The sequence below is a fragment of the Typopeltis vanoorti genome, chromosome 11 (assembly GCF_054136105.1).
Source record: "Typopeltis vanoorti isolate ZY-2024b chromosome 11, IOZ_Tvanoo_1.0, whole genome shotgun sequence".
NCBI classification, from domain to species: Eukaryota; Metazoa; Arthropoda; class Arachnida; order Uropygi; family Thelyphonidae; genus Typopeltis; species Typopeltis vanoorti.
Genome location: NC_143559.1, coordinates 98,551,234 through 98,565,642, shown reverse-complemented (window position 1 = coordinate 98,565,642; position 14,409 = coordinate 98,551,234). Strand labels below are relative to the sequence as shown.

The 14,409-nt window shown below is 34.1% G+C and overlaps 1 protein-coding gene across 2 annotated transcripts in view; it reads left to right on the top strand.

Annotated features, from left to right (window-relative positions):
• Elp1 (elongator complex protein 1) overlaps positions 1 to 14,409 on the top strand; it is a 215,592-nt gene that overhangs the window by 50,802 nt on the left and 150,381 nt on the right. For both annotated transcript variants that reach the window (XM_090400177.1, XM_090400176.1), the window contains exons 14-16: positions 4,537 to 4,698; positions 9,646 to 9,749; positions 12,881 to 12,978. In XM_090400177.1, coding sequence (XP_090256303.1) covers positions 4,537 to 4,698; positions 9,646 to 9,749; positions 12,881 to 12,978 — 364 coding nt within the window. The remainder of the gene's footprint in view (positions 1 to 4,536; positions 4,699 to 9,645; positions 9,750 to 12,880; positions 12,979 to 14,409) is intronic.

Here is a 14,409-nt window from a genome sequence, read left to right as displayed (position 1 = left end):
AAAACAAACCCCAACTCAACATTACCAGAGTTAAAGATCGGTACTATCAACGTAAGAAGCCTGAATGGCAAAGAAATGGAGCTAGCTGAGGAATTAGATAAGTACCAGATCGACATAATAGGGGTGACCGAAACAAAAAAGACCAAAACTGGTGAGATCTTTCTGAGCAATAAATACAAAATGTTATATTCAGGCAATGACAATCAAGGAAAAGAAGGAGTAGCCATAGTATGCTACACAAAATATGAGGCTAATCTTCTTGAATGGCAGTCAGTCTCAAGTAGAGTAATGTGGGCAAATATGAGAATGGGGAACTGGACAATGAGACCTGTTTGTGCCTATGGTCCCATGGAAGGTTCTACTAAAGCAGAAGTGGAAGAATTTTTTGAGGCTTTAGAAAAAGCAACTGACACAATGAAAAATGAAAAGTTGATCCTTGTTGGGGATCTAAATAGCAGAGTAGGAAATGATTGTGAGACATACAAAATTATATTGGGAAAATTTGGAGAAAAGAGCAAAGCTAATAATAATGGCAAATACCTGTTCGATATCTGCTCAGGACATGGACTGGTTATTACTAACACCATGTTCCAACATAAAAATGTGCCAAATTCACATGGAGAGAAGAAAAGTCTCATAGTACCCATATATAAAAAGGGAAATAAAACTGAATGTGAGTATTACAGAGGTATTTCCCTACTGAGTGTTCCTGGTAAGATCTATGCAAGTGTACTTGAGAGAAACGGTTGAGAAGAATTGTGGAAGAAAAGTTTGGTGAAGAACAAGCTGGGTTCAGGCCAAATAGAGGCTGTTAGAATCAGATCTTCACTTTACGACAAATGGTCGAGAAAGCACGGGAATATAACAAAGATCTGTATATAAGTTTTGTCGATTTGGAAAAGGTATATGACAGGGTGCCAAGAGAGAAGCTATTCAATACACTGCAGTTATATGGTGTCAATGGGGCATTATATCAAGCAATACTTAGTCTTTATTTGAGTTGTAAGTCTTCATCATCATCAAATTCCTGCCATGTACCCTCAAGGGGTGTACAGGATATGACAGTACTACATGAAACATTTACATCATTACTAACTTCCTATCTACAATTTTCCTCCAAATCAGTCTATTGCTTGTCAAGACTCCAACATTATCAGATCTTATATTTCTATCTTCAAACGCACTTTGTACCGTATAAATCTACCTATATCTTGGTCTTCCTCTGGGTCGTTTTCCTGCCAACCTGGCAGAGAACACTTGTTCTGCTAATCTTTCCTCTCCCATTCTATTTAAGTGACCGTACCACCTGAGATTAGCTCTGCTAACGCATTCCTGGATGCTGACACTGTCAAGTTCTTTCCTAATATCCTCATTTTTAATATGATATTGCCATTGATGCCATCTGTTCATGCCTATAATCTTTCTCAGGACTCTCATATCTGCTGTCTTTGGTCAAGTGTTTTACTTCTGACCCAGCTCTCAGATCCATAAGTTAAAACTGGTTTGAACACTGTCTTGTATACAGCTAATTTAGTGTTCTGACTAATTTCTCTCTTATTCCATATGAATTTATTCAATTGATTTCCTACCATACCAGCTTTGCTGATCCTGTTGTCTATTTCTATATTTAATTTACCATCTTCAGTAAAAATCGTGCCTAAGTAGCTGAAATGTTTAACTTGTTCCACAGGTTCTCCATTCACAACACAGTTGTCATTTTCAATAATTCTGCCTATTTTCATTGTCTTTGTCTTTTTATTGCTGACCTTCATACCATATCTATTACAATAGCTATTCAATTTAGTCAGAGAATCTTGCAGACTTGTAGCAGATTTATTTAGATGTATAACATCATCCTGAATAAAGCAAAGAGCTGACATTAACATCTCCAATTTTGATATCATGTTTAATACCACTTTCTTTCATAATGTGATCCATATATATAATGAATAACAGAGGGGATAATCTATATCCTTGTCTCACACCAGATTTAACATTAAACCATCTTCCTGTAATTCCTTCAATTCTAACTGTTGACTTACAACTCTCGGGGTGCTTAAGGGTCAAAGCTGTATAACTGAGAGGAGACCTCCACATAGCCTTTAAAGGAATGCGGAGAAACGACCAGGGCTTCTGACCTAATGTCCAATCCTCACCTTCTCGTGGTGCACCCTGTTGGGTATCTACTTTGAAACTGAACGAACAAGGATGGGTTGACAATTTGGGATTTAGACGACCAAATTGTATTCTTATTGGTTAAACCAAAATAAAAAGTGATGGTACAACATGACAAAATTTCATGTCGGCTGGGGCGTCGCCCGGTTAAACAAGGCCCCCGTTGTTTTCACCAGGGAACCAGGGCGAACAGCGAAAAGTCAGCTACTGGAACAAATCTGAAAACAAACCCCAACTCAACATCACCAGAGTTAAAGATCGGTACTATCAACGTAAGAAGCCTGAATGGCAAAGAAATAGAGCTAGCTGAGGAATTAGATAAGATTGGAGTAGAGCTCTCATAGTACCCATATATAAAAAGAGAAATAAAACTGAATGTGAGAATTACAGAGGTATTTCCCTTCTGAGTGTTCCTGGCAAGATCTATGCAAGTATACTTGAGAAACGATTGAGAAGAATTGTAAAGAACAAGCTGGATTCAGGCCAAATAGAGGCTGTCAGGATGAGATCTTCACTTTACGAGAAAGCATGGAAATATAACAACGATCTGTATTTAAATTTTGTCGATTTGGAAAAGGCATATGACAAGGTGCCAAGAGAGAAGCTATTCAATACGCTACAGTTATATGGTGTCAATGGATCATTATATCGAGCAATACTGTCTTTATTTGAGTTGTAAGTCAGTAGTTAGAATTGAAGGAAGTACAGGAAGATGGTTTAATGTTAAATCTGGTGTGAGACAAGGATGTACATTATCCCCTCTGTTATTCGTTATCTATATGGATCACATTATGAAGAAAAGTGGTATTAAACATGATATCAAAATTGGAGATGTTAATGTCAGCTCTTTGCTTTATGTGGATGATGTTATACTTCTAAATAAATCCTCTACAAGTCTGCAAGATTCTCTGACTAAATTGAATAACTGTTTTAATAGATATAGTATGAAGGTCAATAATAAAAAGACAAAGACAATGAAAATAGGCACAATCATGAAAATGTCAACTGTGTTGTGAATGGAGAACCTGTGGAACAAGTAAAACATTTCAGCTACTTAGGCACGATTTTTACTGAAGATGGTAAATTAAATATAGAAATAGACAACAGGATCAGCAAAGCTGGTATGGTGGGAAGTCAATTGAATAAATTCATATGGATTAAGAGAGAAATTAGTCGGAACACTAAATTAGCTGTATACAAGACAGTTTTCAAACCAGTTTTAACTTATGGATCTGAGAGCTGGGTCAGGAGTAAAACACTTGACCAATGACTAGAGACAACAGATATGAGAGTCCTCAGAAAGATTATAGGTGTGAACAGATAGCATCAATGGCAATATCATATTAAAAATGAGGATATTAGGAAAGAACTTGACATTGTCAGCATCCAGGAATGCATTAGCAGAGCTAATCGCAGGTGATATGGTCACTTAAACAGAATTGGCGAGGAAAGATTAGCAAAACAAGTGTTCTCTGCCAGGTTGGCAGCAAAATGACCCAGAGGAAGACCAAGATATAGGTGGATTGATACGGTACAAAGTGCCTTAGACGATAGAAATATAAGATATGATAATGTTGGAGTCTTGACAAGTAACAGACTGATTTGGAGGAAAATTGTAGATAGGAAGTTAGTAATGATGTAATTTGTTTCATGTAGTACTATCATATCCTGTACACCCCTTGAGGGTACATGGCAGGAATTTGATGATGATGATGAAACTCTTAATTAAGTTATATAATGTAATGATGTGAAAAATAGTTCATCTTGGACAAGCCAAAAAGATTATCTGTATGCTTGATTCTCTGGTTTTTGTTTTTTTAATAACAAAATAAAAAGTAGGCTTCTTTGCCTAACAAATAATATGCTCAGTACATCTTATTCACGAGTTATTTACTTAATAACTTGAATGTGTATAAAATATTTGATACATGGGGAATTTTCTATAATAAATGAACATAGTACTTTTACCATGATGAAATATTGCATTTAAGAAATTCATTTATTTTGTTCATATTTGAATCAACATTTCTTGATTTCTTGACCCCCACCCCCTTGTCTTTGTCCTGAAAAACAGAACACTGCTGCATGAAATTAGTGATACTTTAGTTGAATTAATCCATTGTGTGTGTGTGTGTGTGTGTGTGTGTGTGTGTGTGTGTGTGTGTGTGTGTGTGTGTGTGTGTGTGTGTGTGTGTGTGTGTGTTCTGATTTGTGGAGGAAAAAAGCTTGTAATGTTGTAATGGTGAAATATAGAGTTATAAAAATTGCTCATCACAAACTTTTCCACTTTTTTTTCCCAGCAATCTTGTACTGTATTCTGCATTTGGTATACTTATATTCAAAACATTTATTCTTTTACAGTGTTATTTTTACTGAAATTGTCACAAAAGGATCCTACCCATTCCATGTTCACCATTGGACCTGGATCTCTGAAGAAAGTCTTGCTGCTGTAGTCCATCAGAATCAAACAACCTTGTTACTCTATATGGAAATACAACAGAATTCACAAAACATCTTGGAAAAGTAAGTAGTTTATTTATTTATTTTAAGAGAGACCTCTAGGGAGTTGGGGACTCATCATGGGAGGCCACATATCACTCGCACCATCTGTCACACCTTTTCTTGAATTCATTCACACTTACTGCACTTGCCACCTCCGGTAGTAATCCATTCCAATCTCATACCAACCGTTCTATGAGAGAAAAATCTAACTCTTGTCCCTTCTCCCCCCCCTTTCTTGACTGCATTAATTCTCAACTTTCATGGATGCCATCTTTCCCCCTCTCCACCCTTCATAAAATGAAAAATTCCATGTACTGGTATTCTCTGAGACTCTTTTAGAAGTTTGTAAGTGTTAATCTTATTATCACTCATCTTTCTCCTGTTTGCAGTCCACAAATTCTTTATCTGTTTTCATAATTTGTATTCCACAATCCCAATACCATCTTTGACACTCTCTCCTCTCTATGAGCGACTTGCTCACATTTTATAATGTTACAACTGAGTTAGACAAGGGGAATAATTCTTTTTGACTGAGCTAAGGCTTTTGACAAGATGCAGCTTAGGAGACTTGTATAAATTGGAGAATGTGGGATTGGATTATAAAGTTTCAAGTTTTTTTTTTATTATCATTATATACCTTTAAAAATGGGTGAAGTAATTAAGAAATTCATTTGTGTTTTTGTTTCCTCACATAGAAAATTAGTGGTGCAGTGTCAAGTAAATTTGGGATTCATTACAATATAGCTTCTTACTATATAGAAATTAAAAAGTTGACAATGTTAGTCTTTTTTTAAAATTCATTGCATGTGTTATATTTTGTGTGTGACATTTCTTTTACTTTTCTTTAATTTATATTTTATTGTTTTATTGTGTTCTTCTTCTTATATCACTTATCTTATTCACAGTTAAATCTATCTACACAATTTGACCGATTCTTAGAATGATTAATTGTGTATATTAAATAAATTGACAAAGGATTGACTTATGAATAGAGTCCGATCCTCAGCAATAACGGTTTGGAGTTACTTCCTATTCAGGTTCTGGCAATATTTATTTGATGAAGCTGCACCAGCCAGATCCCTAGGTTAGAAATTTCTTCCAACCAAGAAGTAACCCTCAGAAAACATTCTAAGTAAATCAATCTATTAATTACTCCTCATATCAAATTTTATCTATCTCTCTTAAAACACTTTAGATTGCAGTCATGGTCTCTGTCATATATTTCTCTCCCGCTCAGATTCAAATATTAGCAAGCGGTGCATTGGATTCAAATCGAGACACAAAACAGGTTAAGATAATCAAGATAGGTTTATTAGATTTTAAAGATTGCACATTTACAATAAAAAATACTCAATAGGAATGGAGTTATCTCAAGTTATAAGGTTAGACATAACAACTGTAATTCACATATCACATCTAAGAATAGGTTCATTTCACTACACAGAATTCTAGCTGGCATCCTTTACATATCTTACACATATTCTTAAAACATTCACATCGATAATTCTATAGATCATTACTTATAGCAAATTAACTACTGCTCATTCACACAAATGCTAAGGAATCAGCCATTAGATTCTAAACACTGGTGTCTAAGAATTTGTTGTTTTAAGGATACTTGCGACATAAGACTGAATGATATAATCACGTAATCACAAGAAAGATATTTATTTAACCAAATATTTCGGTCTGGAAATAGCAGACCATCGTCGGTGGTATTACAAGAACAGTTTAAAAAATATACAAGCTAGAATACTAACAATAGATCGTTGAAATTAGAACATGCCGCGTGATGTTATATCAGTTATATAACCTAACATCTCGTTTCTTTCATAACACATTATTCCGTTCTTTCTTAACAAAAAAATATATTTTATTACATTTTCCTTGCAACTGTGATCTCTCTTACTTTGGACAGACTGGACGTTCTCTTGAAAAAAGAATCCAAGAACATCAATCATCCATTCTTCACAATAAACCTGAAAAGTCTGGTTTGGCTCAACACGGGATTGAAACTGACCACAGCATCCTTTGGTCCAAAACGCGCCTCTTACATAGATCCCGTTATAGGTTCGAACGTTTGTTCAAGGAAAGCGTGGAGGCCTTGCTCCATCATCCCAACCTGAATCGTAATGACTGCATATCTATATCAAAAATCTGGGAAAGCCTAATCAAGATTACCCATTAATTTTTTTTTTTTTTTTTTTTTTTTTTTTTTTTTTTTTTTTTTTTAATAGCAAATTCAATCATGTTTCTACTTCAAAATATTTCGTTTCATACTTAGTGATATAACATCACGCGGCATGTTCTAATTTCAACGATCTATTGTTAGTATTCTAGCTTGTATATTTTTTAAACTGTTCTTGTAATACCACCGACGATGGTCTGCTATTTCCAGACCGAAATATTTGGTTAAATAAATATCTTTCTTGTGATTACGTGATTATATCATTCACTGGTGTCTAAATCTCACTATAGTCCTTCCGACAAGTTTAGAGTTATATAACCTAACATCTCGTTTCTTTCATAACACATTATTCCGTTCTTTCTTAACAAAGGAATTATAAAGGGTTTTACATTACCACATTCCTGTAACTTATTCCGTCTATCCTTTCGTTGTAATTTCCCTCCAAATGTTTGATCTCGTCCTTGGCAATTAACTCATGGGCTAGGTTTGGCCTTCATTGTTCTGTCCTTTCATCACATTCTCGACTGGAAACAGCATGGATTGAATCAATCCACGTGGACGTATGTGGCAGCCAGTTTCTTCAGGCTTACTCAGAAAAGTACCTAATATTTCTTCGTCTATTCCTTCCGCCCGACATTGCGAAAATACTAAATCTAATCGATAGTGGGCAGCAGAGAATAGCTGCCCACTATCGATTAGATCTCGAACTAGAACTCTTCCCAACTCCACCAAAAATTCTCCAGCAACTCCCGATGAAAAAAACTAAAAAACCCTGAAAGGGGGTGGGGGCAAACCCGTTGTATACCTCATATCTCTAGTGCCCTCTTTCACCCAAAACTTTCCTTTTTTGCACCCGGCTCCTATTTCATTCCTATCTTCCTGGAATACTCCGTACGATTACCGCGTCTTCCTGGAAAAATACTGTGCGCGTGCCGTTCGCATGTAAGCAATTTAGTGTCGGCTATACAATTTATCCGAAGTTGTCGTTAATGGACTTTGATCCTTCGTTATTATGCTCTAACATATATCTTATAGAGAAACTTCTTATTTTATATAATCTTTATCTGGACGACTTCAATCGAAGGTGAGTTAGCGATCTCATACGGAGGTAGCAGGGTTTTTCCTCCCGGAAACTCGGGTTTTTCATCCCACGTACAGACAAATCGGTACTTCAGAACACATGCAATTTACAGACAAAAAAATACTAATTGTTTTGGTGGTGGAGGTGGGCAGTTGATGGAGATGATTCGTAGTAGAGGTTCCGTGTAGTGGTTGAGACAGTTATAGGTGTCCTCCCGCGATGAGTCTTCAGACTCCTTGGAGGTGTCAGGAATAATAATAATCTTTTTACAAAAAAATGACATCTTTCACCTTTAATTAATATTACAAAGTTTGTATTAGTATAATTCTTTAAACAAAATTGGTATCTTCACTTATTTATTAGCATTTCCTCTTTTAATTTTTTTTTTTTTCTTGTTAAATTCTGAATCAGATATTTCTTAGTAAAAATATTTTCATTCAAAATTCAACACATGGCAAGTAACCACCTAATCATCAAAGTATTATTCTGTTACAGAATGTAAAGATGCTTTTGTTAGTAAAAAAAAAATTTTCATTATTCTAGCTAGTTATCATTGTGACAATTTTATACTTTGATGTTAATATGTTCATTAAGGATTTTTGTTATCTGTAATCAGCTCATTATGTAATGAAGAATGATGCCTATGACTGCCAATTCTTTAAGTTTTCAAGCATTCTTTCCTCCCTTATTTTCATAATTGATTTCAGGAAAAACTGCAGACAACATTCCTAACCTTCGTCATTTACTTTGAACTTTCATTTATTTTTTTAAAGTTTCATATCCATATAAATAATGTGTAGACTTAACTGAATTCATTGTGTCCTGTCCCTGCTTTCCATTTAATATTGCTGTTAAAATATTTATTATTATTATTATTATTCCTTAAAATATCAAGAAAATTTTTAATGTTTTTCATAATAATGTTTCATGGTATAAACAACATTGAGAGAGGAACAAACACATTTATTAAACTCACTAATATTTTGCTAGTTTTCTACCCAACCTCATTGAAGCATTATTATAGCTGTGACAGGCACACGGCACTGAACTAAGTAGCAGTTAACAATTTGAAAACAATTCAAATTGTAGCTGAAAACAGAAGTAATCTCCTTATGTGGCATCCTCTATGGACCAGATAATCATAAAGTTAATTTAGTGACGTTTCAGACTATCAGGTCTTAAAATGATAGATCTTTAGTAAATTAATGCAGCCATACTTGTTGAGATTGAGAGAGTGCTACATAGCTGATGCTGATTCTAAAAATAGTCTCTCAGGCTTATGACTTCTATGTAATATAGATGTTTTCCATCATCTAGTCCTTTGTGAAGTAGCACCCAGAGTATGGTATGCCATTCCCGATTTTATGGTTATCTGGCCCGTAGAGGGTGCCATGTAAGGACCTTAGTTCTGTTTTCAGCTACAATTTGAATTGTTTTCGACATTCACTTAGTTCTGTACTGTGTGCCTGTCACAGTTATAACTGTGACAGGAACACAGTTACATAAGAAAATGAGCGAAACCTTTGATGATCAGATTGTTAGTAAGTTTTATACACTGCAAAGCAGTTTCTGTTTGAGCTTAATTTGTAATACAGCCAACAAGATCCAAGATCTCTAATTTGTTTGTAATGTTGAATGTTTTTTACTACAAGTATTTGGGAGATGTTTTTTTGTTAACTTTTTTTTTTTCTTTTCCCAGACACTTCACTGTTTTAGAAGGTCTTGTTATTGGTATATATGTTAATAGAGGAAAGGAAGTAGCAATTCAACTTCAAGATGGAAGGGTTTTTAAATATGACTGTGGTAAGTAAAATTTCCTTTATAAAATTTTAAAAATAAATCTTTATTTCAGTAGTTGATGCTCACATTTCCCAGTGAATTGAGAAAAATAAGTAGAAAATACCTTTAACACACTTTACATATGTATATATTTGATCATATCAGGTTGCACATTGTATGTTAGCAATCACAGATGCCAGTATTGTTTGTCATAGAATTGCACCTCATTCTTCCTAGTTAACTAGTTTGCAATTAGGAACATTGTATTACTATGACACCTTAAATTTAGAACTTTTAATATATTAAAGATTTGCATTTTCTCTCTCTCTCTCTCTCTCTCTCTCTGCTAACCTCAAAACTCAGGTTTTTACTTTTACAAAGCTAAGACAGGGCCTGGAAACAAACACATGCACACACACACACACACACACATATCCCACACACACTAAGCAGACATACACTCACCTTCTAATCTTACATACTTGGACATATTCCTAAATAACACAATCACTAAAGTAATCCATTGGTAATGAAATAATAATAGTGAAAAATGATTGGCTGATATTTAAAATAATTTATTATCATTATTCAGAGTAATACTGTAAAGAATTGAGAATAATAAGTAAAGAAATTATTAAATCATCAAAAAGGTGTTTCATAAATAGCATTATGGATATATTTCATTAGTAATTAATATAAAATGAACCTAGAGCAGTTCTTGGCCACTAAAACAGTGCATTTGAAACATTATACGAAAATTAAATTTACCCACCAAATTTTATCATTGTAGATTATCTTCTTCTGTATACAATCAAGAATTCTTAGGAAGGTTTTGAGCCAAATGTGAGAAAAGTCTTCCAGTGTTGGTTGAATTTGAGATTTAGGTTGGAGATTTGGATTTATTTTGAAATTCTGGTATAAACATATTTTTTTATTATTTTTTTTGTTTTTTTTTTTATTATTATTATTTTATTTTGAAAGAAAAAAAAATACCAAGCTTTTTGGTTGCTTGGGAGACTTATGGATATAATATGTTTATAACAGAATAAGCTGGATATGAAAATCAGCCCCAAAAAAGTAGGAACTATCCTGAATGGAAATCAAAACATTATCAAAAGGTAAAGAGTTGGTGAAGTAGGATCTCTCTTCCAAGTAACAAGACAGAACTGTGTTTTGATTGCATTCACATTCGTTCTAATCTTCATCCCTTGAGAATGGTAAGAAGATCAGTGTTTGTTATTGATTATGGAAATCTTGAATTGTTTGAGTATTACATGGTTTCTCAAATGAAGAAGAGGAATTGGAGAACACAGGTCATCAGCAAAACTATGAATATGATTTGAAGTTAGAAGGTCATTGATTTGATTTATAGGGAGAGGCATGTGGAGAGTACAGAACCCTGAGGTTTTCCAGCATTGATAAAGAAATCTGAAAGAGGAAACATCCACCATGGAACAATAAATGACCAGAGAGGAAGCTGGAAATCTGATCTCACAAAGAATAAGATGGAGACCATAAGATTGTAACCTGTTGAGAAGGACACAGTTAAATGTTAAGTGACCACATGAGTTTCTCCAATTCTTTCCATGGCTTGTGTCCAAAAGGTTTAAGAGGATCAAAAAAATTTAAGAGGATCTGCTGTGGAACAAGAATGGCAAAATCCATATTGGTGATCAGTAACTGACTAGCTTCCAAGAAAGAAGCTGGTTGTTGATAGCCTTTTCATCACTTTTGGAAGTACTGAGGTGAGGGCTTTTTTTTTTTAATGGATAGGCTGTATGACATCCATACTTTTGGGTAGATGCCAGACAAATATAATAGTTTATATAGGTGATACTGGATGGATGTTAATTTAGAAGAATACCATCTGAACCAGAAGACATTAGTATTAAGACTAATAAGGATTTTTCTTATGTTTGTCTGGTAAAAGATCAGAGGAGACATGCAGTGAGCAATTTGGTATTGTTGGAGGTAATTTTGCCTTGGTTGTCTATACAAGAGTTGGAGATAAAGATTGATACCAAGAGGTCTGCCTTATCTTTGGATGATGTTACCTTGATGCCATCAGGATATGAGAGAGAGGTGGAAACAAGAAGGGCAGAAGTTACACCCAACAGCCTTAGAGATTGACCAGAAGGTTTGACTTATGGTTAAGCAGGAGGCAAACTGATTTGCATTTGGCCCTTATATAGTCTGCTTTGGAGTTTTTGATACTTTTCTTACCCTTGTTTTGGGATGTAGTGTAAGCTGGGTGACTAGCTGGAGTTTTTGACTTGAGCCATTGAATATATACTGTATTTTTATCAAGGACAGCAAAGGCACATTTTTTTTTTTTTTTTTTTTTTTTTTTTTTTTTAGAGAACCTGGGCTTAGATAGAAATTGGGGAATGAAAGCCCAATTTCTAGTAAAGATTATCTGTTCTATTTTGGTTTACAGAGTAGAAATTAGTAATCAAACCATGGAAAAGAGGTATAGAAATCTTGGAGGTCATTCCACTTGGCAGTACTTCAGCACTATAGGGAAATGGGAATGAGATTGGCTTAGAGGAGATTGATCTGTAGAAAAGGAGTTGTGGATAAAGTCACGTTGGAGTTGCCAAGAGGAGAGCAGACATTAGTGATGTATTTGAAGAGAGAGAGAGAGGGATAAGAATAAGTCCACAGGGGTGTTGGAAGAATTATTCTTCACAGTCAAAATAATCATTTATTCAACAATGAAAATGTTTTGCAACATTAGTGAAGAAAATGTTGCCAACTATCCATATAGCTCATCCTTGAAGCATGGACCTTGCTACCAGTTGGTAGCATAGGATAATAGAGCATATAATCTGAGAGTTTGTCATTTCAGTATGTCAAGCAGTTTAATTTCTTTAATTCATTACATTTTTTGTTATTAAATAAAATGAATGTATTTAAAAATAGGCTGCTATTAAGTGGAAAATGCTTTCATTAATTTTAGCAGATGACTTAGATTTTACAGGTGTCCTCAGTCTACTTTAGAAGAAAAATTCAATTTATTTAATTTTTTTATGAAATATAAGGTAAAACATTAACTTTTTTAAATTTAGATTATATGTTTCGTAGATTAATATTTATTGTTATTATATATATATATATATATACTGCTAAAATGAACTGTATTAATCTGTTTGTAGAAAAAAATGTTCTTCAACCTTGGCAAGTTGGCAGAGATCAAAGTCTACAATTTCCACAACCAGCTGCTCACATTGCAGTTTGTCAAGTTCAAGGAGAGGTAAACCATATCCTACTTTATTATGTATTAGGTCCAGTCGCCTGTTGCTTTTTAGAAACTTTAACTTTGGTGGTGATGAGTGGTAAATCTTATTTTCATAGTTGGCTGTTCCTATCAATAATGTATTCTCTGACCAGTTATTCTATTTTATGAAGGAAGGAATGGTAACATTACTTAAATTAAGGGGATATTAAATCCCACATAGTTTTAAAACCGAATAAGAAACTCAAAGATTGGAATCAGAGAGTTTCTTGCCGAATATAGAAAACTATAAAGTATCGGCGACACTAGCGTTAGCCAATGCAAGTGATCCTAGTACGTAGTACAATACCGGGCGACTCGTTGCAAAGGTGGAGGAAGTTCAGATCGCTATTCTTAGGTATTTTCCTTTATATAGTTTAAATTTACTGTATTAAAGTTATAGTTTATAGTTCTCCTCCCCATTATAGTTTTCTATATTCGGCAAGAAACTCTCTGATTCCAATCTTTGAGTTTCTTATTCGGTTTTAAAACTATGTGGGATTTAATATCCCCTTAATTTAAGTAACGTTTTCATTGCCGAAATGAAGCTTATTAGCTCTTTATACTTAAGGAATGGTAACCAGAATTTCTAGGAGGAAATTCTGCTGCATCCTCCATATGAGACCAGCTAACCTTCAATTAGAAAGCCCTTATTTTATTTTTATTTATTATTTTGTGTGTGTGTGTGTGTGTGTGTGTGTGTGTGTGTGTGTGTGTGTGTGTGTGTGTGTGTGTGTGTGTGTGTGTGTGTGTGTGTGTGTGTTGTTTCTAACTTATGGATCTTGCTTGAGTCTCAAGAAACTGAAACTTATCAGCTCTGAATTAAAATTATAGCCCTACCAGAGCAGCATGCATATATATATACATATATATATTTATTTTTTTCAAATTCATGATTATATAAAATTCACACAGTGAATAATATAAGCACGTAAACACAAGAAAGATATTTAATTAGCCAAATATTTCGGTCTGAAAATTGCAGACCATCTTCAGTGGCACTACAAGAACAGTTTCAAAAAAATACAAGGTGGAATACTAACAATAGATCATTTAAAAATAGAACAAGCCGCGTGATGTTATATCACTAAGTATTAAAGGGAATATTATTAAGCAGAAACATAATTGAAGTAAAGATATTAATTAATAATATTAAATAACATAAAATTAATATGAATTAATGAGTTATCCTGATTAGACTTTCCCAGATTTTTGATACAGATATACCTTTGGTCAAAAACTCGCCTCTTACATAGATCCTGCTATAAATTTGAATGTTTATTCAAAGAAAGTGTAGAGGCATTACTCCATCATCCTAACCTGAATCAGAATGACTGTATATCTGTATCAAAAATCTGAGAAAGTCTAATCAGGATAACTCATTAATTCATATTAATTTTATGTTATTTA